This window comes from Dysidea avara, chromosome 6 (assembly GCF_963678975.1).
Source record: "Dysidea avara chromosome 6, odDysAvar1.4, whole genome shotgun sequence".
Classification (NCBI taxonomy): Eukaryota; Metazoa; Porifera; class Demospongiae; order Dictyoceratida; family Dysideidae; genus Dysidea; species Dysidea avara.
In genome coordinates this window covers 34,024,968-34,052,004 of record NC_089277.1, presented here as the reverse complement: position 1 = coordinate 34,052,004, position 27,037 = coordinate 34,024,968, and the positions used below count along the sequence as shown (strand labels likewise).

At 38.8% G+C, this 27,037-nt stretch overlaps 3 protein-coding genes across 3 annotated transcripts in view; all 3 read right to left on the bottom strand.

The window, feature by feature from the left end:
• Positions 1–20,201, bottom strand: part of LOC136258393 (uncharacterized) — a 118,426-nt gene extending 98,225 nt beyond the window's left edge. The window contains exons 1-6 of the mRNA XM_066051700.1: positions 19,904–20,201; positions 18,019–18,123; positions 11,370–11,468; positions 6,016–6,114; positions 4,881–4,982; positions 932–977 (exon numbers count right to left, since the gene is read on the bottom strand). Coding sequence (XP_065907772.1) covers positions 932–977; positions 4,881–4,982; positions 6,016–6,114; positions 11,370–11,468; positions 18,019–18,123; positions 19,904–20,026 — 574 coding nt within the window. The 5' untranslated portion in view covers positions 20,027–20,201. The remainder of the gene's footprint in view (positions 1–931; positions 978–4,880; positions 4,983–6,015; positions 6,115–11,369; positions 11,469–18,018; positions 18,124–19,903) is intronic.
• Positions 20,202–20,601: 400 nt separating this feature from the next.
• Positions 20,602–21,522, bottom strand: LOC136259425 (uncharacterized). Its single transcript, XM_066052913.1, has one exon. The coding sequence runs from the start codon at positions 21,520–21,522 to the stop codon at positions 20,602–20,604; it is 921 nt and encodes a 306-aa protein (XP_065908985.1).
• Positions 21,475–26,741, bottom strand: LOC136257499 (uncharacterized). The gene is made up of 2 exons (XM_066050716.1): positions 21,833–26,741; positions 21,475–21,782 (listed from the first exon to the last, which is right to left on the bottom strand). Exons 1-2 carry the CDS (start codon positions 26,365–26,367, stop codon positions 21,617–21,619), a joined length of 4,701 nt encoding a protein of 1,566 aa, XP_065906788.1. The 5' UTR covers positions 26,368–26,741; the 3' UTR covers positions 21,475–21,616.
• Between the last annotated feature and the right edge of the window lie 296 nt (positions 26,742–27,037).

The following is a 27,037-nucleotide window of genomic DNA, read 5'->3' as shown; positions in this document are numbered from 1 at the left end:
TTAAAAGTAATTGCTGGACTGCAAATTTGTTTAGTCTTCAGGTATGCTTTAATTTGCTCACTACATAGCCACACATATGGAGAACAATACAATGAGCTTGCCAAGAAATTCTTATTCCGTGCAGTGCAGTACTATATAGAACTACAAAATTTCCATTTATTTTTATTTGATAGCTAAATAACAAGTACAGCTATTGAGGTGTTTCCCAGATGATAATATAAATACCATATTTCCTTGTATAAAAGCCGCATTCAATTAAACACTTGTCTGGATTATAAGCCGGGGGGTTTCCAGCACCTTTGGAAAATAAATGTCTAGTCTCAAATAGAGGTCCAGGCTATTTACTTGATTCTACTGTTAATGGCTTTTAATTGTTTCCCTTGTTGCTGCTGCTTCTTCATACCTGAGTTTAGAGCCTTCTGAATGATGAAGGTACTACTAGTAATCATGTGAGTAGTCCAGATGAGTCCGAGTGCATGCAGTTATGTATGATACAACTATCTGCCAATAATTTTAAGCCTTGACTACACTTGTTTATATAGTCAACACACTGTATCACTGTTTTCTGTGCTTACCATTACAGTAGTCCCATTCTACCACTACCCCAATTCAATTAAATGCCAGGCATTGGTTGGACTAATCCAAAATAAATTCCAGGTCTGAAATAAATGCCCTATTAATTGACAGGCTGGGTCAAAAATTCTGGGAAGAAAACAAAAGCCTGAGCTTTTATACAAGGAAATACGACACCATAATATTATCTGCACTATTGTGCTGTAGGTGAAAAAATGATGACAAGTGTAAATTCATGGTCATAATCTTGGTACTGAAAATTTTCACAGGCTTGGTCTCAGATTGCTTTGTTTGAAACAAACATATTTTATTAGTAAAATATTATTATAGCCTAAAGTATTGGCAAGCACATACATACCGTGTGATTCTTCATTAAGGAGCAGTTCAATTTCTTCTATTGAGCTCTAAATGATAAAACAGCAATACTGGTTATAACATACAATTTCTTATACATATTGAAATTAGGTATGCGCATTTACTTCATTACATAGGCATCATTTTGGAAAGAATAAGTGTGATGAAAACTTGAAATCAAGTATCATGTTGGCTTTTTGAAGAAATTGTTGTAAAGTTTTACTCACAAAAAGAAAATCTGCAATTAGTGCAATTTCATTGGAAAAGATTGAGATACTGTAATACAGTTCTCACACTACTTAAAATACTCTAATAAAGCAGTGAAGAAGGATGGTGCAGTATTGACATCAGATCGGATATAAAAATGTAGTATCAGTTATCATCATAAGTTAAATCGTCACTGCCACAACGTTACAACATAACCAAGAAGAGAACCTCTTTCTCCCACAGTACATACGTACATAACTGGGTCTGTAAAATGGCTAGTTACACATTGCATGTATGCCATATTGACACCAAATACACCCTGCTATGTATGTGACTGAATATTGGCATGTTGGTATTGCCCACCCCACCACCCCCACCCTCTGCCCTTTCTTATTGCAGCAACACTGGTGAAAAACCTATCTAAAATGGTGGCAAACTCTATAAAGATTACCATGGCCACCAGATACTATTAAAGATAATGTATTGCTCCATCATTGGTAAAACATCCACACAAGTAGCTGTGACAATGCTTTAAACATTGAAATATGTTTTTTCTGTAAATCAACAATTAACCCATATGGACAAGGAAGTTAACTGAAGGCAGAAGACCACAAAATAGTCTGTCGGAGGCAGCAAATAGGCTAAAACCTCACAAACAGACATATATCTGTCTAGAGTGTTTGAACTATCTACAGCATGTCCCTGGTGTTCATCACAGACCTGTACAGACATTCGGTATGGGTATATATACAGGCAGCTAGAAAACTGTCTACCAAACTGTCTACTGGTATGTTGCAAAATCCAGTCACATACAATGGATAAGATCAATCTCATGTGAGATCATATGATCCAGAGAGAATGGTGAGAATGTGGAATTTTTACTCTGACCTTTCTGAGGACCAGCAAATGTGTACTGGAATTTTGTGAGAGTTTCCAAGTTGGGAGTTTTAAGGAGTATGATGTTTGCATATGACTAAATATTGGAAAATCACTCATATGGGCAAATTGTTGATTCATAGAAAAACATTTGAAAGCATTGTAACTCACCTTCCCTTGCTGCTACTCATTTGGATTTTCACCAATGATGGAGCAATCCATGATATTTAAGAGTATCTCATGGCCAATGTAATCCTTGTAGAGTGTCCCACCATTTTAGATAGATGCAGAGCTGATAAAGATATAGACTACAAAAAGGACGAGGATGGTGATTGAAGGCACCACACCATAATACAGCCTGTCAGAAGTAGCAAATAGGCTGAAATCTCACAAAACAGACATATCACTCATTCGGCTGTCCAGTGTTTGAACCATCTACAACACATCCCTGGTGTTCACAGACCTTTACATACATCTGGCATGGTTATACAGACTGTCAAAACATCATTTACCAAAAGCAGACAAGACAAGTTGAAGGCAAATTTGATGTGGAAATTGTTAGCTAACCTGATAGTGCAGCAATTGCATACCAGTGTTAACACAATTTACCACTGTAAATAAGGTTAACAGACAAGGGAGCTTGGGGTATAGTTAGTTTGCATTGAATCCTGGTTAATAGAACTGGAACCCAAAATTGTTATAATCAATACCGTTGCATGTGCAAACGGCGATCATGCAATCTCTCCTTGTGCCAAAAGGGGCGCTATTTGGAATTGCTTATACTGAAGTCAATCATAAACATCAAAGCTGTTGCAAACAGTCATCTACCCACCCGCCCTTGGCTAATCATTGACATCCACCCTCACTCAACCAATGCAATCATGCGTGCTAGCACACTTGGCATAAATACATTATTTCACATTTGGGCACCCAGGGAATGGTGCAGTCAGGCTGCTTGATGTGACTAAGTATTGGCTATAGCAATATAAATACAGCAGCTAACTTCCTCACTAGAGCAGACGCAGGTACATTTAGCGTCTAGCATCTCGCAGTGTCCTGGGCTGCCCCGTTTATCCCCAACCTGTGCATAGCTCTAATGCATGCCATAAAGCAGTAGTGCATACAGGCCAAGTGGATGTAGGATGTTAATCTGTGTATGCGTATAGATATTCATCATACAGTACAGTAGTACTGGATCATGAAGGTTTGAACTTTCTCACAATAAAATATTAACCTGAAATCAGCCTCACAATATCTTCATGGCACCTTGGCAATATTGGTCAGGTAGAATCAAGCCCAAAAGTGTCTTTAGAGCTAGGGTTGTACCGATTCTGCTCTTTGCTGATACTTCATGAGCCAAGTAATCACTTTGGAATTATCTGCGAGTAAAAGTGCCTATACCAAGTTGTTCAAGTTTGTACTTCTAAAAAGCAAGTTCATTATGAAGTAGCGAATCTAGATTTAATTAAGATGACACAGAAATGCAAATCAGTTTAGCAGCCAGTCCAGTAAATTTCTGTGCTCTACAACTCTGGCTTGAGAAAAGTGCAGAGAATGGTGAGCACAAAAACAGCATTTGACAACTAGGTATAAAATGAACTACTACCTGATAACTGTTAAAACTATTGACTACTCTATCAATTTTTTATCAGATGTGCAATTTCACAGAGAAGTGTCAGGATAGATCAGTGGAAGTTATCAGTATTATGGCTTTCAGGCATTGATTATGCCAGAAATGGCACTGTAGACCAAATGGAGATCATAATACTCTTGCATGTGATAATAATTGGTATCTGAAGCAATAATATGGCTGATTCCGATAATTTATGAAACAGAAGAATCGGCCAGACACTGATACCAAGACTAGAATTGGTACAGCCCTGTTTGGAGCAGCCAAAAATGCTTCTTGTATGTTGCTATAATACACATTAAAAAAAATATGTATCAAAGTTATCAACAGACTGACAATAACTAACTGCTGTATGATAGAGTTGGGCAATATTTCAATAAATCACCTTTATCACCCCCCTTTGGCATACTGCAGTATGTACAATGTACAAATCATGGACTTACATTTGTCCTCCTTTGTGTTCTCACTGACAGTGCAAGGTGTGGATTTGTGGTAGCTAGCACATAATGGTTTTCCTACATTTGTAATGGAATTAGTCCGTATTTACCAAGGTCACTGAATTAATTGCAGAGGCACTGCTCTGTAACACTGTGTAATGGGCTGAATACAGCTGAAAACAAAGCACAATGGCTTCTTCACTTTGAAATAATTGTGACTGGTTAAGCAAAAACTTGACATGCCTGCATCTTCCTCAATCTTCATTTTATGACTGTTTTGTAGTCTAGATGATGGTGTCAACCTTATCTGGTGAAGCAAATTAAAAGTACATTATTTATGTCGAATGCGTTATTTGCACAATGTATTTCAATGTCATTTATCTTATTAAAAACAGAATTATGCAAAAAAGTCGGGTTTTTGCTCAGCAGGTCACAATTTATAGTTGGAGTGTGCATTAAAATATAAGCATTACTTATGATGCCATTCTTTCTTTAGATGCAGTATTCCTGGCTCACCAGTTATAATCATGTTGCAATATGTGAAGTACTGAAGGAAAAAATAGGAATTTTTAGTTCGATTAGGGATTATAGAGATAATGTAGTGAAACAAGGGAGGGCACCTCTTATACCTGCAAATATACTAGTGGACATTTAATCCTTAATTCAGTCATGGATATATGGCAAAGTAGGATTAAATATGTTCACTAGTATAGCTGCAGGTTAATCAAATACACAAAATCTTCTTACTGCATAATAGTGAGAATATAAAAATGTGTGCAGTTATTTTGTGTAGTAATAATCACCTCGTCATATTGTTTGTAATCCATTTTTACCACCTTGACAAAGTATTTAACAATATTCTTGTGTTTACGATGTGCAGCAAGTTGTAATGCTGTTTCACCATCCTGCAAATAGAAAAAGGCATAAACAACAGAGGACCTCTCTAACAAATTGCCAAATTATGGACACAATAGTAAAATCCTCCATAAATAAGGACAATGATTTTGGTAGCAACAAAACCGACTTTGCACATTTTTACCGCCAAAAGACGAAGATTTAAAATTCTGGGTGGATCAAGTGCCCATTATGGAAACTTTTCACTGAATATGCATAATTATTATTATTATACTATATGAACAACAGATTGAACATGAAAAAAGGAAATTGCTATTGTATATATACCACTTTGAAGATATGTAAAGTTATTTTAAAAGTAAACTACACTACAGCTTCATCACCTGGCAATAGGAAATAATTTCAGTATTTGAAAGGAAGGGGCTATTTGTCTAGTTATGCAATAAAAACTTCAACAAAAAGGTTGGAAAAACAAAACAAAAAATGCAAAACTTTCAGGGTTCAACCTGGAATACCAATGTGAAAGGCCAGTATGATATTGGCTGTGTTACCACTGCTAGCTACCCAGTTCTCTTACTATTCTATTTTATTCAATTAGAAACCAGAAGAAGGCCAGGTAAAGAAGAAACCAAAGCTGAACCCAACCCAGGTGTGACCGGATTTGCGAAAAGGGGTCTTCCACATACATACATCCAATTCCATGAGCATGAAAGACCATACATAACTTAATGATAGAGAAATATATATTAATCTGAAATTTTCTCCATTCACTAAACTATGTTGATGTTCACCATCGACTACATTTCAAGTCAATAAACTTTTCCAGTCTGAAGTTATGAGTCACCAAAGTTGATAGATTTGATGTGCATGGAAGACCCCTGTTCGCTAATCCGGTCAACCCTAACCTAATGCTACCCTTAAGTTAGCCTGTTAATCCTAATGATGTCCTTCACTGTCTGTATGAACGTAACTTTTTTGTGTTTTTGAGGTAAGCAAGAGCTGGCCCGGCTTTGATGGGATGCTTGGTTCGTTTGCTCCAAACCTATACAAATGATTGCATACATAACAAAGTGGCTTATGTACCTTATCCTTCATATCAATACTAGCACCCTTGTCCACTAGTAACTTAGTAGCCTGAGCATGTCCATTGTGACCAGCAAGGTGGAGCGCAGTCTGCTTGTTCTAAGCAATGACATATGTAACATGATCACAATGTATATGTATATTGGCTATATATACATAAGTAACTGTAAAAATCAGAAATGCAGTCACAAAATACATCCTGTCACATAAAAGTTTATAGTCAGTATATACTACATTGGTGTGGGCATTCAAAGGTGCCACTTGGCTTTAACTCCTGGGCAATATCATGAACATGCGGTTTGTTCATGGCTTTGATGCACTATCACTCATGCCTGCGATACTGTTTCCAGTGCTGCTGTCTAGATCCATAATGCAACCTATTGTGCGCTGGATACTATGCACATTAGCATGTATAATTTTTATACCACTACAATTATCAGATGGAATATCTGAATATCTGTATTACTCACTACACTTCGTTATTTGATGCATTGTATTACTCGTTACTGCAAAAGCAAGACTTATGGTATGTAGTGTGTCGTGTAGCCCAAGAAGCCAGCACACCACACCGTGAGTATGTTGACAGGAAGAAAGAAAATGCAATTAAGCATTTGTAGCTCCACACTGCTGGGCAATTTTTCCTTCCAACTTCAGTAGTCCACATACATGTAAGAAATTTGAGCAAAATCACTTCAAGTTTTCCTGAGATATGAGACTTCAAAAATAGGCTAAAATTCTATGTTGTTATTTTCTTCCTAATTTCAACTTCTTTTAGCACACTTACAAATGCTGCCATAAAATGTAAATGCATTTGAAACTTGGCACACAAAAGAGGCTTTTAAGGCACGTCTTGGTACTAAACTTAGCTACAATATGATAAACAGCCTCACAAAAAATAACACAAATGTGACAGGATCTGCGAAAAAAGGGGTCTTATAGCCTTTCCAATTGCATGTACTTGGCAATCCATAACTTGACTTGTAAGTATGATACCAGCCTGAAATTTGGTTACCTTACACTCCTAACATATCATGTAATTTTAAGACAATGGGTTAAATACATGATGAGTTATGACTCATCAAACTTGAAAATTTGGAAAGGCTAAGACCCTTTTCACAGATCTGGTCACAAATAATTATGTTGTCACACCTACAAGGTAAACCAGTTTATGCAAATAAGCTAAAAATTGGTATGTGGATAGGTAGGGACCACTGATTATGCTTTTTATTTTACCTATTATCCTTTTGAACAATGCTCAAAATTTTTGTCTATTATGCTCAAAATTATGCTCAACATTTATGCCTTGTTGCTAGTAAAGGTACACTTTATAAGTAAACAATAAGTGGCTAAAGTAGAGACTATAAAACCTTGCTTGCATTTCAGAGAAAATTCGATATACTCTAATAGAACAGTCAGTTGCTTGGTTGTTCTATTAGAGTTATTGACTGTTCTATTAGAGTATATCAATTTTCAGTGATTTGCATTTTGACAAGCAAGGATTTATAGTATGGTACAAGTATTCTACCTATTATGCTAGCATTGTGTTCAATGCTTTCAGGCACCTATTATGCTCAAAATTATGCTATCATAATCAGCAGGCCCTAATTCCATAGGTTAACTATTGAGCCTCAAACCTTTTTGTGGTCTGAACTACTATATACAGATCATGAAGATACAGTAAAAAGAACCAATAGCCTGTAACAGTTATGAAGAGGATGTTTAGCCTGTCACCAGTCATGGTACACATATTAATTTTATTTATCCAGTCATTTGTTGCATGAACATTAGGATTTCATCCTACAGTTAAGAAACAAGCCTATAGGATTAGGAACAGCGCTCCTAGGATTAGGAACAGTGCCCATAGGATTAGGAAAAGCACTCCTAAGATTAGGAATAGTACCCTAGGATTAAGAAAAAAGCACCCCTAGGATTACACGCCAACTCAGTTTGATTGAAGTAGTGTAGTGTGCATTGAAATTTCCTACAAGCTTGAAACCACCCGAGGCAGTACTACTAGATAGTTACAGCTTAGTTAAGGACTGATTTGCTATTCTGGCATGATTTCTAACTTTAATTACAGCAAGATTGGTGTGTCAGAAATTTGCAAGCTTTGTGTCAGAAATTCATGAAGTCACGAAGTTACTCATGCTAGTAAGCATTTTTTGACACAGCCAGATACTTTGTGCCATCTCTCCATAATGGCTAGGTCAAATCACTCATAATTTGGTATACATGAAAGCATAAATAATTTTTGATGTATGTTGCTCTTATCCAAATAATAGTTAGACACCAACACCAAGGGAACTAAGCAATTTAGTAACCCTGATGGCCTGAGGCTGTAGCATCCTGAGCGCAGCGAAGATGCTACTAAGGGTCTGAGGGGTTGCTAAATTGCTTAGTTCCCATTGATCACAGTGTCTAACTTATTTAGACTATGGTTTAAAGTACGTACCTTTTGAGTGTGGGGTGAAAGAGCAATGCAGAACAGAGGAACGGTGTATTCCTGAAAGTCCTTACAGTCCCACAAAAATAATTATTCAACCGGTAACCAAAGTAATGGCTAAAGCTACAGTACATATGCTGTTTAGCCTACTATTTGTCCAGAATTATTTGTGGAACACAGAGAAGAAGAGTATTGCTGTATTATCAAGTACTGCAGTGTGCCTTTCATGTTATAATTATTTATCATGTACAAAATTGCTTGAGGGCGGGTTACTAAGTGAACATGTGTAGGTGACTAAGTGAGCACGTCAGCATGTCAGGTGACCAAGTAATTTAGTAAACCTGTAAATGAGCCATACCATATAGTCTAAATTTAGTTGCAATCGGTTTTGTTGTTCATAAGCTATGAATGTAAACGCGTAATATTCACGGAGTTACCTCCATCACTATAATATTATGCATACACAACTTGTAGTAGTTAAGAGGATGCAAGCCAGGTGAGCCAGATAAAGGAAGACAGCCTAGCCAGCTAGAGCCTAGTAAGTCAGGTGAAGGCAAAATGTACAACACAAGTAAACATGCAATACAAGCAAACAATAAAACTGTTTTACAAGCAGACAGCCAAGTCAACCAGAGCCTAGCAAACCAGGTGGAAGGATAAAGTACAAGTAAACAATACAAACAAACAAACCATGCCCCACACCAATACAAAGGAGGTTTGTCATGCTGGCTGCACAAGATGAACAACAAGATTAATGGCAGTAGTTTGTGCCTTTGTTCAATGGCAATTCTATCGCCGGTTAGTGCATGTCTGTACGTCTTCTAGTTTTCACATACATTAATTCATTAATTCATTCATTGACCACATTTCTTATTATCTTTAGTACTTGGTTGTGGAATTTTTATGTACTGACTAACTGCCTGCCTGCTTGTTTGATGCCTTCAGGCAACCATAACTAGATATGTAACACCTAAGGCTACGTGTTTAATTTTTTCATGGTTCTTCCTGAGACGTGCATTTTGGCATACCGCAGTATGTACAATGCATGCATCGTGGGCTTACCTTTGTCCTCCTTTGTGTCTCATTTCTTTTTATGCTGACAGCCCAAGTTGTTGCTTCATAGTAGAGCAATGCATGGCTTTCCTATGTTTGTTAATGGAAATCATCCGTATTTTCCGTGGTGACTGGATTGACTGTAGAGGCACTGTAAATACTGTTCTTTGTTTGTAATACTGTGTAATGGGCTGAAAATAGGTGAAAGCAAAGTGTAATGGCCACTTTTCCTTTGAGTCAGTAAAATTAATTGATAGTTGGGCCATGCGAATTGTCTATATTTGTGTTGACTGGATTAATTGCAGAGGCGCTTCAACTACTGTTCTTCATTTGTAGAGCAGCTGAACATAGCTGAAAGCAAAGCATATTGGCCACTTCACTTTCAAATCAGTATATGATAGCTGGGGTGTGCATTCAGATGCAAATGTAAACCCCGGCGCCATCCTTTTTGATGCACAATGAGCGGAGTTCACCAGTCATAATAATGTTTCAAAAAAAAAAAACAAGTATAAGGAAAAATAGGAGTTTTAAGCTAGATAAAGGATCATAGGGAAACAAGGAAGGTTGTCTACACCTGCAGATACGTATGCTAGTGAACATTTAATCCCTATACCCATTATTAGGGATTAAAAATCTACTATATAGTAAATCTGCAGGTATAGGTGACCTCCCTTGTTTTCCTACTTTTTTTTTCTATGATTCCTAATCGAACTTAAAATTCCTAAGTAATTTTTCCTTATACTTGTATGCATATTCCATGTCCAAGTTTATAATTAACATTTTAATATTATGTCATAATTGCAGTGGAACCAAATTTAATAATGCTGATTGGACCTACATGGTGAAGAGGATGTCTAAGCAATAACTGCAGTACTACACAGTTCCTGTAATAAATTTGTAAAGAGAGGTAATTGAATGGATGGTGTTAACCACCTAACCATCAGGTTTTCCGGTTAGTACATAGTGTGTGTGTTTTGATATATAATTACTAAGTGAATATCCATTCAGGTTGGCTAATACATCCCCATTTTCAATCCATGGCATGCTTAGGAACTTGATCAAGGTGTTTTCATTTACACACCTTAAACCACAACATTGTTATTAACAACAAAAAAAAGGTAAAATCAGCTGTAAACACAATCCTATCTCTATCAATCTAATTGAGAACATATAATGCTACTTCTAATACTATTCTAAGGCGTTACCTTACAGAGTGATCACCTCAGGTCTAGTTTCTTCAAGTTTTCTACTGTCACGCCCAATAAGCATGCATAAAGAAACGCATGGCCACCGTGCCATATCTTGAAAAAGTAGCTTGTACCTGTCCCCATTGTCACAGGTCATCTTCTTTCATTCCTTTTTAATGATAGACATGATTAGCAAATCAAACAACTAACTAACTAGTCTTCTTTCATGATGAGACATTTTCTGTGATTATGTAACTTTCGCGCAACATGATATTCTGTGAGGAATCCCATAACCGGGACCATAAGGGCGTGACGATTTCAGGGTAAGTACACTGCATTGTTAAAAGGACAAACAACCTGTAGTGAAGCTGAAATTGTGCTCAACGTGTAATTTATTAGATCGATCTGTTATATGGTGGTTATTATGATGGTTAGATGGTTAAACAAAACAACTAGAGTAACCAGTTATGCATGCATTACAGGAATTGAAACCTTAGTGGGACATAATCACACTAGTCATAGTAGCATTTTACTGAAACACTTTTCCTTGCCATAATCTCAGATTTGTGTCAATAACTAAGATGCTCTGTCATCCTGTATTCTAACTACATATCTATACAATATAGTAATGGAAGTTCAGTATCACCCATATGTATAACAATAGAACTTACACGATCTATGGCATTTACTTGGCCACCCAACTGGACGATAAATGATAAAACATCCATGCTACCGTACTGTGCAGCAACATGTAAGGCTGTCCAGTCACTCTAGAGAAAAAAAATTCAACATTAAATTATATAGGCTATACTCCTAATAGCCTGTATAGCCATCTTAATACAATAATATTATGATTTTACTATCCATTAAAAAAATGTATTATACAATGTTTCCAGAAATTCACCATTCCCATACGGAATTAGCAATCACTTCAGCCAGACCAAAATGTACAGATGTTTAATAATAGTTAATAGAGGCTCTATGAAGCCTTCAAATCTATCACTTTTGCTCAGAGAAGATATTTCATTACAGTATCCAGTGCTAGTTACCACTTTTCAACTTGCGAATTGGAAAGATGGCTATGCTCATGGGCAGTTCTAGAAAATTTGCTGACTGATTTCATACAAGAGCAGCTGCTTTACTTATTCCATGGGAACCCTAAATAATAGTTTCACAAAATCACTTAAATGGCTTCTCCAACATCTTTAATTTTGCTGAACAAGCACCTATAAATTAATTATCAAGTTACCATACAACTATAGAGACTGTACAAATTAAAAGCCAAGTGATGTACTATGTAGTCTGTATAGTCATTAACTTTAAAATATGCCAAGAATTTTGGCTTAAGGTTTTGTCAACTATTCTACCAGAACATTTTGTTTTAAAAAGCTAACCAGTTTTCTAAAACCAGTGAATACCCCAAGAACTGCAACCAAATTCAACTGTTACAGGCGTAGCATAAACTATTTTAAATCAGATGTCTTACTTTGAACTGACATGTCAAGGAGGGGAGGACAGGTCTTAAGTCCTTAATATCCATACTTTAATGCAGTAGGCACCTCTCAGGCTTAAGCAAAATCTAACAGTGAAGAAGAAACCCTTAGCTTTTGCCATTATCCTTGTCTCAGAGCATCAGTATAAGTAGATACAGTAAGTGTAGGTATGGGTAGGTAGGTACGTAGGTAGGTCGGTAAGCCAGCCAGTCAGTCAGCCAGCCAGTCAGTCAGTCAGTCAGTCAGTCAGTCAGTCAGTCAGTCAGTCAGTCAGTCAGTCAGTCAGTCAGTCAATCCGTCAGTCAGTCAATCCATCAGTCATTCAATAGAAAGCTCCATGCACCTTATTGGAAGTGCACTTAAGGCAATTACATGCCATACTTAAAGTCAATGACTGCCATAAAGATTTTTGTGCAGAAAACTGCAGTGGACTAACATTATCCAAATTTTCTTAAACAATTAGAATGTTCACCAATTTCTACACAATTTAAAGCCTTTCCAATGATGTGCTCTCAGCTACCCGCATAGTTACAAAGTCCTTGAGTCTCTTAATTGCATAGAGATCTTGTCAGTGTGTTCTAACTACATTGCATCAGCAAGAGCATGGCTCCATTTTAATGTAATGGGACAAAGAGATTTTTGTAGAGTAACAATTTGCAAATAGCCATAACAATTTGAACTCATTAATTGCTGTAGGTATGTACTTTGTACCATGTGTTAACCAATGAGAGCCTCCTACATCCCATCATTAGCTTAAATAAACACGTTGGCATTATGTGCTACTGTACACCGACATGCTTGACATATCTACAGTTACTGTGTGGTCACTGTTACTATTAATAGCAACTAGCCAAAACAATCCCCATAATAATCACTGTTATGATTTACACACAAATCATTCAACACACACACAATAAAACTTCTAAGGGAGAACCTTTTGCTATTTAATCATACTTTAGATAGAATGATAAGAAGCAACTTAATTTACAAACCTAGCAAGAAAATTCGCAGTATTTTGGAGCTTCTGAAACAAAAAGCAACTTACATATTTTATTTTTGCTTTTATATGAGTAATTATGACAACTTACAACCCTCCCTTGTTTTAATAATATTTAACATGTCACTGTTGAATTTCACTGTTAAAATAAATCAGACAGAGTTGGTCTGCTTTAGCTGACAGCTTTTTTTTTTCCAAGCCAATGGTGAGCTATACAAGGGATCTGAGGCAATGATGAAACTCTAGCTCTGTGGTGTTGAATAAAGACGCATACAATCATACCGTACTGCAAACTAAGTTGGTTTTGGACCACAACTTGGTCTACCATACAGTACGATAGTACTATGTAGTAGGGACCACAAAGGTGTAGGCGTGGCCCATGAACAAACATCACCAAAAAACAGTCTCACTTTTCCCAGATGACGATGAGGCAGTATTGATTAGGTAAAACTAAACCCAAACAAGCCTTCAGATCGACCCAAAATGCTTTCAACAAGTTGCTATGGAATTTAAAAAAAATGATTTAATGGAGTATCTACTGACTGACTGAGTAACTGACTGACTGATGCCTTCAGACAAGTGTAACTCAACAACAACTAAGGCTACGGGCTTGATTTTTTCACTGTTTGATGTCGCTTCGGCCTGAGAGGTACCTTTTGGCATACCGCAGTACATACAGTGCATTCTTCATGGACTTACCAGTGTCCTCCTTTGTGTCCCATTTATCCTTGCTGACAGCAAAATGTGTCAATTTGTCGGTATCACATGATGACTCCCTTTCATAATGGAAATCGTCCATGTTTTTCATAGTGGCTACATTGATTGCAGAGGTGCTTTTCGAACAGTTCTTGATTTGTATTGTTGTATAACGGGTTGAACATAGCTGATAATGAAGCATAATGGATACTTAACTTTTCAGATGATAATTGATAAAACTGGGGCGCTGCACCTTTCTTTCTTTTGATGTGATATGTGTGGATTCACCAGTCATAATAATTATTTATAAAAAAGTTAACAAACAAGTGCACAAAAACTTGGTATTTTCAACTAGAGTAGGGACCATAGCACATCAATAAAAAGGTACTGAAACAAACTGGAGTAGTGCATGATATTATTAAATCACAGTAAAAAATAAGAAGTGTTACATCCCTACTGTACATTTCCGTTGTGGTATCTTAGCACAGTAGGGATATAACACTTCTAATTGTTTTACTGTGATTTCATATCATGCACTATACTCCAGCTTGTTCCAGTACTTTTTATTGATGTGCTATGGTCCCTACTATAGTTGAAAATTCCATTTTTTTGTGTGCTTGTTTCATTTCTACATGTATACTCGTCAATTTTGGAACACCTCTTTGCCTTCCTTTCACATGCACCCTGCACCTGTTTGGAGTACACCTGATATATTCAACCTCTCATAATACAAACAATCTAAGATGGTGGGAAACATAGCTGTTAGCTACTTGTACAACTAATATTCTGTATAGTATAAGAAATTGTAATAAAAAAATGTGAAAATTTGGTACACATTTTTTGTACCACCAAATAATGCCAGTGTTTCTTATATTTGCAAATAAGCTATAATTCTTGTTCTCCTAGAGATGCACACTCTTCCAAGAAATTACAGCACTTGAAAATCCTGTTTCCATGTTATAGCTTTCAGTCTTAAATGAGCTGCCAGTGTCCTAAGTTCATAATAATGTGAACATAATGGATTAATAGAGCCTCATCAGTTGAAAGCATTCTGCATTCTCAGAAGTTTTGTTACACTCTTCAGTCCACAGCCAGAATCTTCTTCTGTTAGTAGTGGGTATTCAATACACTTATTGTCGGTGACTTTGTGATTACCTCACAGTTGAAGTCATTCCTTCTCTTGGTTCCAGCTACCATTATAAATATAGTGGTGTAGTCCATGGGCCTGATTCTACTTGCTCTAGTATAATATTATGTGACTGGATTTTGGAAAAATGAGCACATTAGAATTTTTGAGACAAATGGATGTAAAGAAATCAAGTCAGCATAACTTGCCAGTAGAGCTCGGCAATAGTAAAAAAAATATCGAGATATTAATTTTCAAATCGTATCATGATATTTAGCCTCTACACTATCGTGATGGATGTTACATTTCTAAATGACTACTAAGTAGTTCTATTCATGAACCATATTCTTGCCTTTTCACAAGAAAGGAGCAATGTTTAGGTGTAAACAATGTATAAATTAGCAAGTTTGTTCACAAAATTTTCAATTGTACAAGCAGCTAACTACTGATTTGTCCTTTAGATACTATCATGATACATATCGTTATCGTGATATATTTATTACTATCGCGATAGTTTTGTGAAAATTTTGCTATCGCCCACCTCTACTTGCCAGGCAAGCACGCATATGAAATTTACACAAGAGATGAATCGATCGTATTCCCTTTCAGACATCTTTCAGTACTTGTAGCTGCTTGTAGAGTTTCCTGCCAAATAAGATAGAGAAGGGGAGCAGATGGACGAGTGAAGTAGTATCACTAGTGCTCACAAAGGAAAGGAGGGTGGGGTGGCAGTGTGGGCAAGAGATAGACTTCAAAATGGAGGCAGACCACGATTGAAGTCCAGAAACGAGATAAAAGGGCTGTGCTGGCTTTTTAGTGACTGATATGCAACAAAATAAACAGAAAAATCATTTGGCTCACAATATCAGGCCATACCAGCCTCAGGTAGTTTGAGTAGTATTGAGGAGTAAAAGTACCAGTATGATAGTGTAGCTATCCACTGGTGGTGTTTGTTTGATTTTGCCTGATGAGCAATTTGGATCAGTTGTCACATATACGTATATTCTGTCGCTGGAGGCATTGCAGTTCATAATTTCAGGGTAATGTTTTGCAGTGTGCAAAATAACATTTGACAATTGCTGACAAATTGCACTAGTTGTAAGGTCATAATTGAGAAAAAAAATTCTAAGTGTAGCACGGGTAGTTGGAAAAGGTGGATACGGTCGGGCTCGAACACAGGCACGGACATTTTCAAAAAGCACTTTTACATTTATATAACAGTTATTTTTCATACCTAATGCTGTTTTTACAGCAGTCTTCGCTTCCAGACCCAGGTGTCGATCTTGTCATAGTGCTTATCCATTTATAAGCGCATGTGCGAAGGGCTAGACCAGCACTCCACAGCATGCCAAAGACCATAATACATGCTCTAAAGTCTAATACAGAGATATATAGTTGTAGAGATTAGCTTGTATGCCCCATGCAACTTAGCTTAGCAGACCAAATCCATAATCTTACGCCTTTTAGCATGCATAAGGCGCAGGCACTTATACCGAGTGTTGAGGATTTCAAAGACCTAACCTACGAGATTAGGTTGGGACATGCTAGATTAATCTCTGTAACTCTGAATTAGATTTCTAGAGCATGTATACAACGCTATATGGTCTTTAGAGTGCTAGTATATCCTTCGCACATGCACTTATATATGGATAAGTGCTATGACAAGATCGACCCCTGGGTCTGGAAGCAAAGACTGCTGTAAAAACAGCGTTAGGTATGAAAAATAACTGTTATATAAATGTAAAAGTGCTTTTGAAAATGTCCGTGTCCGCGTCCGCATCCGCATCCAACCGTATCCGCCTTTTCCAACTACCTGTGTTGCACTGTTAGCCTATTAAAGTGTGTGTTATTAAGCTAGGAGGGAGGCCAGACATAGTGGTATTGACATGCTATTTGTTGATGGTGTGACAAGATAAACACTAAGGTTAACAGTTTTTAGAAAATGGCATTCAGAGAATGCTTTGGTATTTGCAAAATATGTAGGGTTTTTAATCTGTTAAGAGACCTGTACACAGGTGTCTTACTCAGTTAAACACCTAGCCACACATTTTGACAAATTACATACTTTGTGAAAATTCCATTTAAGATTCCATTTATGAGGGCCATTGTCTACATAAATATAAGTGTAAGACACCCATTGCTAGGATTCTTGAGCATATAAGCACACCTCAAGAATGATGTAATAATTACCTCAATTGCACCCAAGTGATTATTACACTTTTTGGGGCTGTTTATCCACTGAAGAATCCTAGAGTTAACAATTGTATAAACTTTATTCACTTGACATCACATCCCACCAAACTTCTTTGTAGGAGGTTTGGCAGGTAGCACTGCATTACTATACTATAAATGTTGTGTACGTCTCAGTCAACTGTATTGCAGTTATTGCAGTACATAGCAAATTGCACTTGTGACCTGTTAGCCATTAGTCTGTGGTATTCACCTGTATACATACAGCTTATAATTATTATTTTAAGGCTGGCTATCAGTGCATCTCTTACAATTATCATTCATGGTAGTAATACGTAGCAAAGTTTGACCAGAAAGCAAATATTCATTTCACAGAATCGAAAGGCCTTTAAACTTGACAGAAGTCTTTATAATTCCTTTGCTATAAAATCCCTGGCCCTGTTACAGAATAGATTCCATAGAACCAGTATCCTAAAATGCTGTGCTCTCCTGTTCTATCACTGATTGGATAGTGATTGTTGTATATACAGCAGTTTGGTGACCTGAATGCTTGGAACAAACAGCTAAGTTGGCAGAAACACATGTAGGAAAGGAGAAACAAGAAAAGGCTAAAAAATCCAGGAAATTTGTTTGATATCCATGCACTCAACTTTTTATTGTCTCATTGAAAATTTATTACACTTGGTTGAGTTTCTCAATTAAATGTGCAGCTACATACAGTAGATGTACATATAACCCTCACAGTGACATCACTGTGCCTCACTGAGATTACTTACTTTAGTGTCAGGCTTATTGCACTCAATGTAGTACACACTTACCCCAAAATTGTCAACAAAGCATTCAGTAACATTTTTGCCACTACTGTGGAAGTCTTTAAATGCCTGCAAATCATTCTCTCTGGCTGCTTTTTTCAACTTTCCCAACTGTAGGCAAATTAACAAGTGCAACATTAAAATATATATATATACACACAACAGTATTTCAAATACAAACTAATTATAACATACGTCACATTTCTACGTTCATCTTATAATTAGCACAATTATTTATCATATATATACACTATTCCAAGATTCCTATGAAATAGGAATATACCAACTCCCCAGGGTGATTCAAAAGTTAATTTATCTACTATCATGATAATATGATATATGCAGCTGCTAAATATCAATGCGTGCTTTAAATGTGTGTGAATGAACCTCTAAATCTAGTGTGAGATAAAATGGCTAAAAGTCTCAAGCCAAAGCTTTATGTTTATGTGTGGTGTGTGTGTGTTTGTGTGTGTGTTTGTGTGTGTGTGTGTGTGTTTGTGTGTGTGTGTGTTTGTGTGAGTGTGTGTGTGGTGTGTGTGTGTGTGGTGTGTGTGTGTGTTTGTGTGTGTGTTTGTGTGTGTGTGTGGTGTGTGTGTGTGTGTGTGTGTGTGTGTGAGTGTGTGTGTGCGTGTGCGTGTGTGCGTGTGTGTGTGTGTGTGTGTGAGTGTGTGTGTGCTTGTGTGTGTGTGTGTGGCATTCGAAAACGATTCTTCCAAACATGCAAAACAGCTACACATCAAATATCAGATCAGGTCAACATGAGAGAAATAGCTCTGTATTATTATGGTGTGTAATACCATCAAACATCAATCTTTATTAATTTTCCTCCACTTTATTAACTAAGCAGCTTACAAAATGACACCAACATGCATGCACCACAGAAAATTTGTACACTATAACTATAGCACTGCATGTACATGTACGTAGCTACACTTTTTTTATATTAATTATTATTCTTTATGGTTCTAGATAAATGTTTCTGACTCCCTGTATTTACAGGCCTAACCTACTCACAGGTCCCTAGTTGGATAGAACTTATAAGTTCTATCCAACTAGGGACCTGTGAGTAGGTTAGGCCTGCATAAAGAATGCAGAAAAATTTCCAGACCCAGTAGTGACTTGATCCCCCCAAACATGCAATCTAGACATGCACCAAGGGAGTCACAACAGCTGAGGCCCAACATCTTCGAATTCTCTGCATTCCAACTAGAGCTGATTCAACTACTACTTAAACATTCACTTTTCCTTATTGAATCACAGGAATCTTTCTGTACAACGCCAAAGGAGGATATCATAATTGCATTATAAAGCATCTATTAGGATTTCATTCTTGCAATGTTTCTTCTTGAGACAAGTTGTTATTGTAACAGCTACATTCATGTTTATACAGACTCATTCAACCTTTTTAGCTAATGAATTAAGTATCAGCATAGGTTTAATGTGTGTATCCTTTATTGATTTGGTAATGTATCATTATTAAATATTATTACTTTTATATTATTTTCTCTGTCTACATAGCTATGTTGTCACAGTTCCGAGTATATGGCTTCATGATTGAGTGTGTGATTTAGCTACTGCGAGGAGTGAGAATTAGCTACAATAACCTTTACAATGTATTTTAGAACTTTATAAGCTGGGATGCACACACACACATTTAACATGAGTATCCTATACACATAATTTTATGTCACTTGACTAGTATCCCGGGGGCCCCACAACTGTTAGCTACACACAAGGGCAGCAGTCCAATAGGGCCTGGAAAAGAAGCGGCAGTCCAAGCTGATAAGCATTAGACTAGCTAACTCATTATAGACTACCACTTATTAATATATAGTACTATGAAACATTAGATAAAAAATACACCGAATTGGATCATGTCACACAGACTAACCACAATTGGATTCAACCTGGTTCCTGAAACTGTTTTACAGAGTGCTTTTTTTTTGGCTGCAGTATCATTGGCTTTGCTATCCTCACATTCAGCTGAACCTGACTCTGACTGCTGCTGGTCCATAACTCCGGCGTCCGCTTGGATCAGCTAGCAGTTAGCTAGCAAGCTCTATAGCTAGCGAGCTCTGTACTCTGTAGCTAGCAAGTTCTATAGCTAGCAGTGGCCCACGTCGACGTTAGCTGAAGAGGAACTCAGTTAATCACTGTGTTTTGTGTCTAAAACAATTTTCGGTTGCAGCTTTGCTTGACAACTCGGCAAATGGCGTCCCTGGTCTCCAGTAGCTTTTATACTACGGTTCCGTGTGCAGCCGGGCTCGCGTTTTGCGCATTTAACGCGAGCCCACGAGACACTTATACACACTTTTGTGCTAGAGGTATTAACAGGTCATCACATTGTAGGATTGTTTATTCTAGATGTTATAGAAAGTTGGACAAGACCAGGCTTGAAAAGGTTTTGCTTGTCGATATCGGGACGTTTAGAAGGAGACCAGGTTCCTTGTTGTACACGATTGATCGGGAAGGGAAGGATACCACAACACGCACACTCGATCTAATAACACACTACATACTCCAATTATAGCACAGCATTACATCATACTAAATATAGCGTTACTTATAATAGCTAAAGTACAGTAACAGTTAACTATCTATGACATCCTCCGGGGCCCCCGAAAGAATGTTAGCCCACTGTGTTAATCTTTCTCGAGCCTTATTAGCTGAGCTCCTTGTAGGACGCGTTTCAATAACTTCTTCGGGGATATCCACTTGACTATTACTCGTTGAACTTGTCTTCTCGACCTCACAATCCGGTTTGTTGTCCTTACTACAGACAGTGTCCTTGCCTTGAGCAGATACTTCAAGTGGGACCAGCCTGACAATAGGTCTATTTGTTTGACCTGTACTGGTCCTAATGTTTGCGGCTCTCACCAAACCGTCACCTCCATATGTCAATTCCTCGACAACAGCCAATCTCCATTTGACGCGAGGCCCATCATCGTGCACAAGCACAACATCCCCCACAGCAATTTTGCATTCATTGCTTCCAGACGTGCGATGAAATTCCCGGAGGGAAGTTAAATATTCATTCCTCCACCTCGTTGTAAAGTGTTGTAACAGCAAGCCTTGAGTCTTTGCATCTTTGGAGAGACGATCGTGTTCGTTGTAACTTGGATCACTAACCTCATCCATAGTTCTCTGTTCATGTGGTAAGCTTGTGATTCTCCTTCCAGATAACAAGTGGGAGGGTGTTAATGGTTCAGGATCCTTTGGGTCATCAGACACGTATGTCAAAGGCCGATCATTCATCAGGGCCTCCACTTCTACCACAATTGTTTGCAGAACCTCTAGAGAAATGTGGGCTCTTCCAAGCACTTTCTTGATTGCGGATTTTGTGAGGCCTATCAGGCGCTCCCAAAATCCCCCAAACCATGGGGCCTTTTTCGGGATGAATTTCCAGGTCACTCCTTCATGGCTTAGCACTGTTCTTATTTCCTGAGACAAATATAGGGCCTTTAACTCTTCAGCTGCTGCCTGGAAGGTGGTGGCATTATCAGATATCATCAGATGAGGTGTTGACCTGCGTCCAGTAAAACAACGAAAGGCCAGGATAAATGTCTCTGTCGACAAATCAGCAACTACCTCCAGATGTACTGCCCTACTGGTAGCACATGTGAATAAGCATACATATACCTTGAATTCCTCGCCTCGGTTGTACACATAGAGAGCTCCGGTGAAGTCCACCCCAGTCACTGAGAACGGCTGTACATTCTGCAATCTTGCCTTTGGTAAAGGAGCTGGGTCTGGGGCTGTGTATGGTTTGCCTGAATGTTTTCTGCATATTACACATCGACGGAGAAGTGATCTCACGTACTGTCTGGCTCTTGGTATCCAATAGGACTGGCGCAGGGCTGTTACTGTAGTTCCAACTCCCGAGTGGTAGAGTTTAACATGTGCAGCATACACTACTAAAGCTGTAAACGGATGTTTTGGAGGTAATAGATATGGAAATTTGGCTAGTTGTGTCAACGGAGCGTTATGGATTCTCCCACCACATCGAAGTAGGCCATTACTGTCGATGAACAATCGTAGTTGACGTACTAGTGTAGACTGTTTGTTACTGGAGTTAGGGGAATTAAGGTTGGATATCTCAGTTGCATAAATCTGATACTGGCTGTTCTTTATCCACTGTATTCTGGCAAGGTCAATTTCTGTAGCTGTAAGTTGCTCACACTGGCAGTCATTGCGTTTCCTGATGGCTGTAATGAACCTGTAAACATAGGCTGAGACTCTTAGCAATTTTCCCAAGCTGCTGTAATTGTTGGGATCGATGATGTTGTGAAGACTGATGGTTGGGGATGATGACAATGGTTGTGGAGCTGCAGGTATAAATTCCTCACAGGTGATGGCTGCCACATGTAAGTGGAAGGTTGAGGAAGGGGTCCATTGTGGCCAATTGCTGTCATTAGTTAACCATGGTGGGCCTTTGTTCCAGAGTAAAGAAGATGAAAGTTGACTGGTACTGGACCCTCTAGTGATCATGTCAGCAGGGTTATCGGCTGTCGGACAGTAGTGCCAAGTGGCGTCATACTTCTGTGTAATTAGTTGGATTTCACTAACACGGTGTTGTACAAATGGCTTCAGCTTTTTATTTCCCTGTATCCAGTACAGCACTATTTGACTGTCAGTCCAAAAATATGACTTGAATTTGTGTCGTGTGAAGGAAGTTTGAAGATAATCACTAAGTCGTGTTGCTGTGAGTGCTCCTAGTAGTTCAAGTTGTGGTACTGTAAGAGGTTTCAAAGGAGCCACTCTTCCTCTTGCCATCACAAAGGTGGTTTCATCCTTCTGACGAAAAAAGGCGATGGTGCCATAGGCCTTGATGTTAGCATCACAAAACAGATGTAGTTCAGCATTGGTCATTTTAGATTCACAGCTGTAGTACTGGCGTGGAATTGCTAGCTCACTAACAGAGACTAAATCTGTAAAAATTGAGGACCATTCTTGACATAGGATATCACTCAATGGTTCATCCCAGTCCACACTCTCCTTCCAGAGCCTTTGAATGAGCATTTTAGCTCTAATTGTAACAGGAGTAGCAAGCCCTATGGGATCAAAAACTTTGCAGGACTGCTGTAAGACTTCACGCTTGGTGACTAAGTTATTGATGTTGGCAAGTTTGCTAGGAGTAAGGTGTAGTTGATCATCATGAGTTGACCACTGAATGCCAAGGATGTTAACAGTTGTATTAGGGTCTGCGGTAGCATCCTCTGCAGCAAGAGTGTTCAATACAGAACTGTTGGATGCCCAACTGCGTAAGTTGAAGTTTGCCTCTTTCATGATTTGTCGAGCTTGTTGGTAATACTGTGTAGCAGCCTCTGCTGATGAACAACCTGAAATGATGTTATCAACATAAAGGTTGTGAGTGATGTCATCTGCTACAGTTGTTTGATACTGTTGCAAATGATGACGTAGAACTGCATTCAGGATGAATGGGGAGGAGGTTGCTCCAAATAATACTGCTTGAAAGCGGTATGTTATGAGTTCACTGTTGGGATTACTTGTGTCGGAGAGCCACAAGAATCTTGTGTAATCTCGATCATTATGATGTAGTTTGATTTGGAGAAAGGCCTTCTCGATGTCTGTAGCAAATCCGTAATTGTGTAGACGAAATCGGAGGATGATTGAGCACAGATCATTTAGTAGCGTAGGACCTGGTTCAAGACAATCATTGAGACTTGCGGAGGATCTAGACTCACTGCAGCTGCAATCAAACACAATACGAATAGGCGTAGTCACCGAATCCTTTCGCACAGCATGGTGTGGAATGTAGTGGACGCCAGTGGATGTATTAGATGCCTGTACTCTTTCAATGAATCCACGTTTTAACTGGTCAGAAATGATAGCATCATACGTTGATAGCATGTGTGGTGTTTGGGCTAGTCGTCGCACTAATGAGGTGGTTCTCTTCTGAGATATGTTGAAATTAGTTGGTAGCAGAGGATGTTGTTCTTTCCATGGGAGCCTTGCCATGTATGAGCCGTCAGCACACCGGGAAATAGCGGTTGAAGAATAATTCTGAAAAAATTGTTCGTCGGGATCAAGTGGGGTTGATTGAGAAATACCAATAGATTCAACAGACCACATGTGTTGCAGTTCCTCCTCTTCTTGTCTGCTATTGGTTATCATACACATTAGATTGGTGATGTTCCTTGGTTGCTGTGGGTTTGTAATTGAAAGTGGACCTGACAAGAGGTATCCAAGTTTAGAACTGATTGCAGTAGGCCCATTGCCACGAACAGTGTGGTCACCCACGAAGTCCCAATAGTGGTTAGCACCAATTAACAATGAAATTTCAAAGCTGTCAGATCTGGTTACTGGATGTGCTAACTGAAGTCCCTTGAGGTGAGGTAGATCAGTCAAACAGGATGTTTCTACTGTGTTCTCCAAGGGTGTGGCTATGGAGGGAACAATTAAAACAGTTATGGAGATAGGTGTACCTGATTTAGTGATCACTTGAAGACTTGCGACATTCAGTTTCTTTACTTGTGGGTTAGGAGATCCAAATGTAGAGAGTTGTATTAATTCTGTCTGATGAGGCTGCAATCGTAGCTTGTCGATTAATATTTGTGTTGCGAAGGAACGTTGGGAGCCTTCATCGAATAGAATGTTTGCGTCCACTTGAGTGCCTTCATGGGCGACTGTAGCAACTGCTGTCTTCAGCAAACAGATAGGCTCCTTTGTCAACTGTATAGATTGTAGAGTTGCAGTTGTTGATATTGTCAAGGATGCTACTGGCGGTGTATTTTGAGCTGGATTGGAGTTGTTAGCCGACGGATTCATAGTTGGTGGATTACTAGTAGGATTGGTGGTGGCCGGACTTTGAAGAGTTCCACGTGGTGCTGTCTGGCTGGATGCTCTACTAGCTGAATCATCCGTGTTATTGGTGCAGAGGCTGGTATGATGTTTCCTTCTGCATAGCCGGCAACGTGTCTTTGAAGTGCACCTAGACACCCTGTGATGGCCCAGACAATTGAAACATAGGTTATTTTGTTTGATGAAATCTACTCTTGCTTGTTGCGTCTTAATTGTATCACAGTTGCTGGAATTGTGTGTAGTGTTCTTGCAGTAGCTGCAACTAGGGCGTTGACTGTGGTTAGTTGATGTGCCCTTAACATTTGCATGAAAGGCAGCTGTTGGAAGAGTTGAGGCACCTTCAGAACTCTTCGATCTTCGGGGTATGACACTATGGAGACTGGTTTCAAATATTCTGATTTCCTTAAGTAGGGCTGCTTGAAGTTCCTCTATAGTCCAATCACTGTTTTCACGAGCTCTAGCTATGTTTCTGATGGTGTTGACTGGTAGCTTTCTTAGCAGGAAGGGGACAAGCATTGCACTGTAAGAGTCAGTTTTCTTTCCTAGGGAAGCCAAGCTACGGATGTGGCTTTCAATCAGGTCATGAAACCGTCTTAAGCCCTCTAAGGTGTCTGTTGGAGTTGAAAGGTCAATTAACGCCTGGATGTGTGAACTAACCAGTAGGTGATTTTGACCAAAACGTTTCTGTAAAACTTCAACAGAGTGCTGGTAGCTAGAAGAGGTAAGCGGAAGTCCAGCAATAACTTGGGCAGCATCACCACGTAATTGGGCACGTAGGTAAGTTAGCTTCTGTGCACCAGTTAGCTGTGAATTATTGTGAATTGCTGCTTCATAACTATCCCAAAAGGGCTGCCAGTCTAATGGATCACCTCCAAACACAGAGATTGTAAGCTTTGGTAGGCGTATAGCTATTCCACCTTCACTGTTAGTAGCACCCTTGCCAGGGGCAATAGACCTGTCTTGTCGGGTAGCACCCGTGTCAGAGGCAATAGACTTGTCTTGTAGGGTGTGCAATGTTACCGCTGCTTCCTTATCAGTGGAACTACTGTCGCGGACAGGGGCAGGTAGTGAAGCACCAGTCTCCAGGGTCATGGACAAGTTACTTTCTGTGTCGCCAGTGGCTTCTGAGTTTGTAGCTAGTGTTGGTTGTGAATCCAGTAGTTTTGATCTAGGCTGCTCTGAGTGAGTAGGCTGCTGAATGCTGTTCTGCAAATATGTTTTGATGAATGACTTAATGTTTCCAACTGTCTCTGTTATTTTACACTGAACCTCTTCGGTTTCAAGAACTTCCGTCTCTAATTCATCCTCGTTTTCAATGAGTGAGAGGATCTTGGCGTCTAAATCAGTGAGTAACTTTTCCTTACGATTAAATTGATGAATTAACGACTCCAGAGCTGTAGAGGTTTTAATCCTTGTCTCTTCGGTAAGGTCGGTAGTGACCGTGTTCAGCAGTTCATCAGAATTAGCGAACAATCTCGTGAGGTGTGAGCGGTAGCCTTTTCGTGAACCGCGGTGCCGTTGAATGTCCTCCATCCTGACCTAAGGTAAATGAGAGCAACAACAAGTGTTCGCAACAAGGTATCGCTTGCCTTCAGTGGTACCGTTAGGTTTGCCACGGTACCACGACGTCTAGGTGAGTGGTTAAAAAATAATGTCGAAGGACAAGCGAAATCCTGGAGTAAGGCAACAGATCCTGGGATACAGCACCAGATGTCGATATCGGGACGTTTAGAAGGAGACCAGGTTCCTTGTTGTACACGATTGATCGGGAAGGGAAGGATACCACAACACGCACACTCGATCTAATAACACACTACATACTCCAATTATAGCACAGCATTACATCATACTAAATATAGCGTTACTTATAATAGCTAAAGTACAGTAACAGTTAACTATCTATGACATTGCTTGATGGTTCCTGGGATGAGATATTTAAAGTTGATGATGTAAGTGTTTGTACAGAAGCGTTTACTTTAGTGATGCAGTATGTCCTTGATGCAGTGTTACCTCTTAAAAAGATGAGGGTTAAACGTACTAGTCATCCATGGTCACATGATGCTGATATTACTGTTTTGCGACACCAGAGGGACTGGTTGCATCGTAGGGCATTGAAATCAGGCAACCCTGAAGATTGGAATAGATACAAGAAAAGTCGAAACCAGGTTACAGCTTTGACTAGATCTGCAAAGCAGAAGTTTTT

Excerpts from the sequence above, each read along its gene's own strand:
- LOC136259425 (XM_066052913.1), bottom strand. The coding sequence starts at position 21,522 with ATGATATCTGATAATGCCACCACCTTCCAGGCAGCAGCTGAAGAGTTA.
- LOC136257499 (XM_066050716.1), bottom strand. The coding sequence starts at position 26,367 with ATGGAGGACATTCAACGGCACCGCGGTTCACGAAAAGGCTACCGCTCA. Across the intron at positions 21,783-21,832 it reads TGGATACCAAGAGCCAGACA|GCAAACCATACACAGCCCCA; the intron begins GTACGTGAGATC and ends GAAAACATTCAG.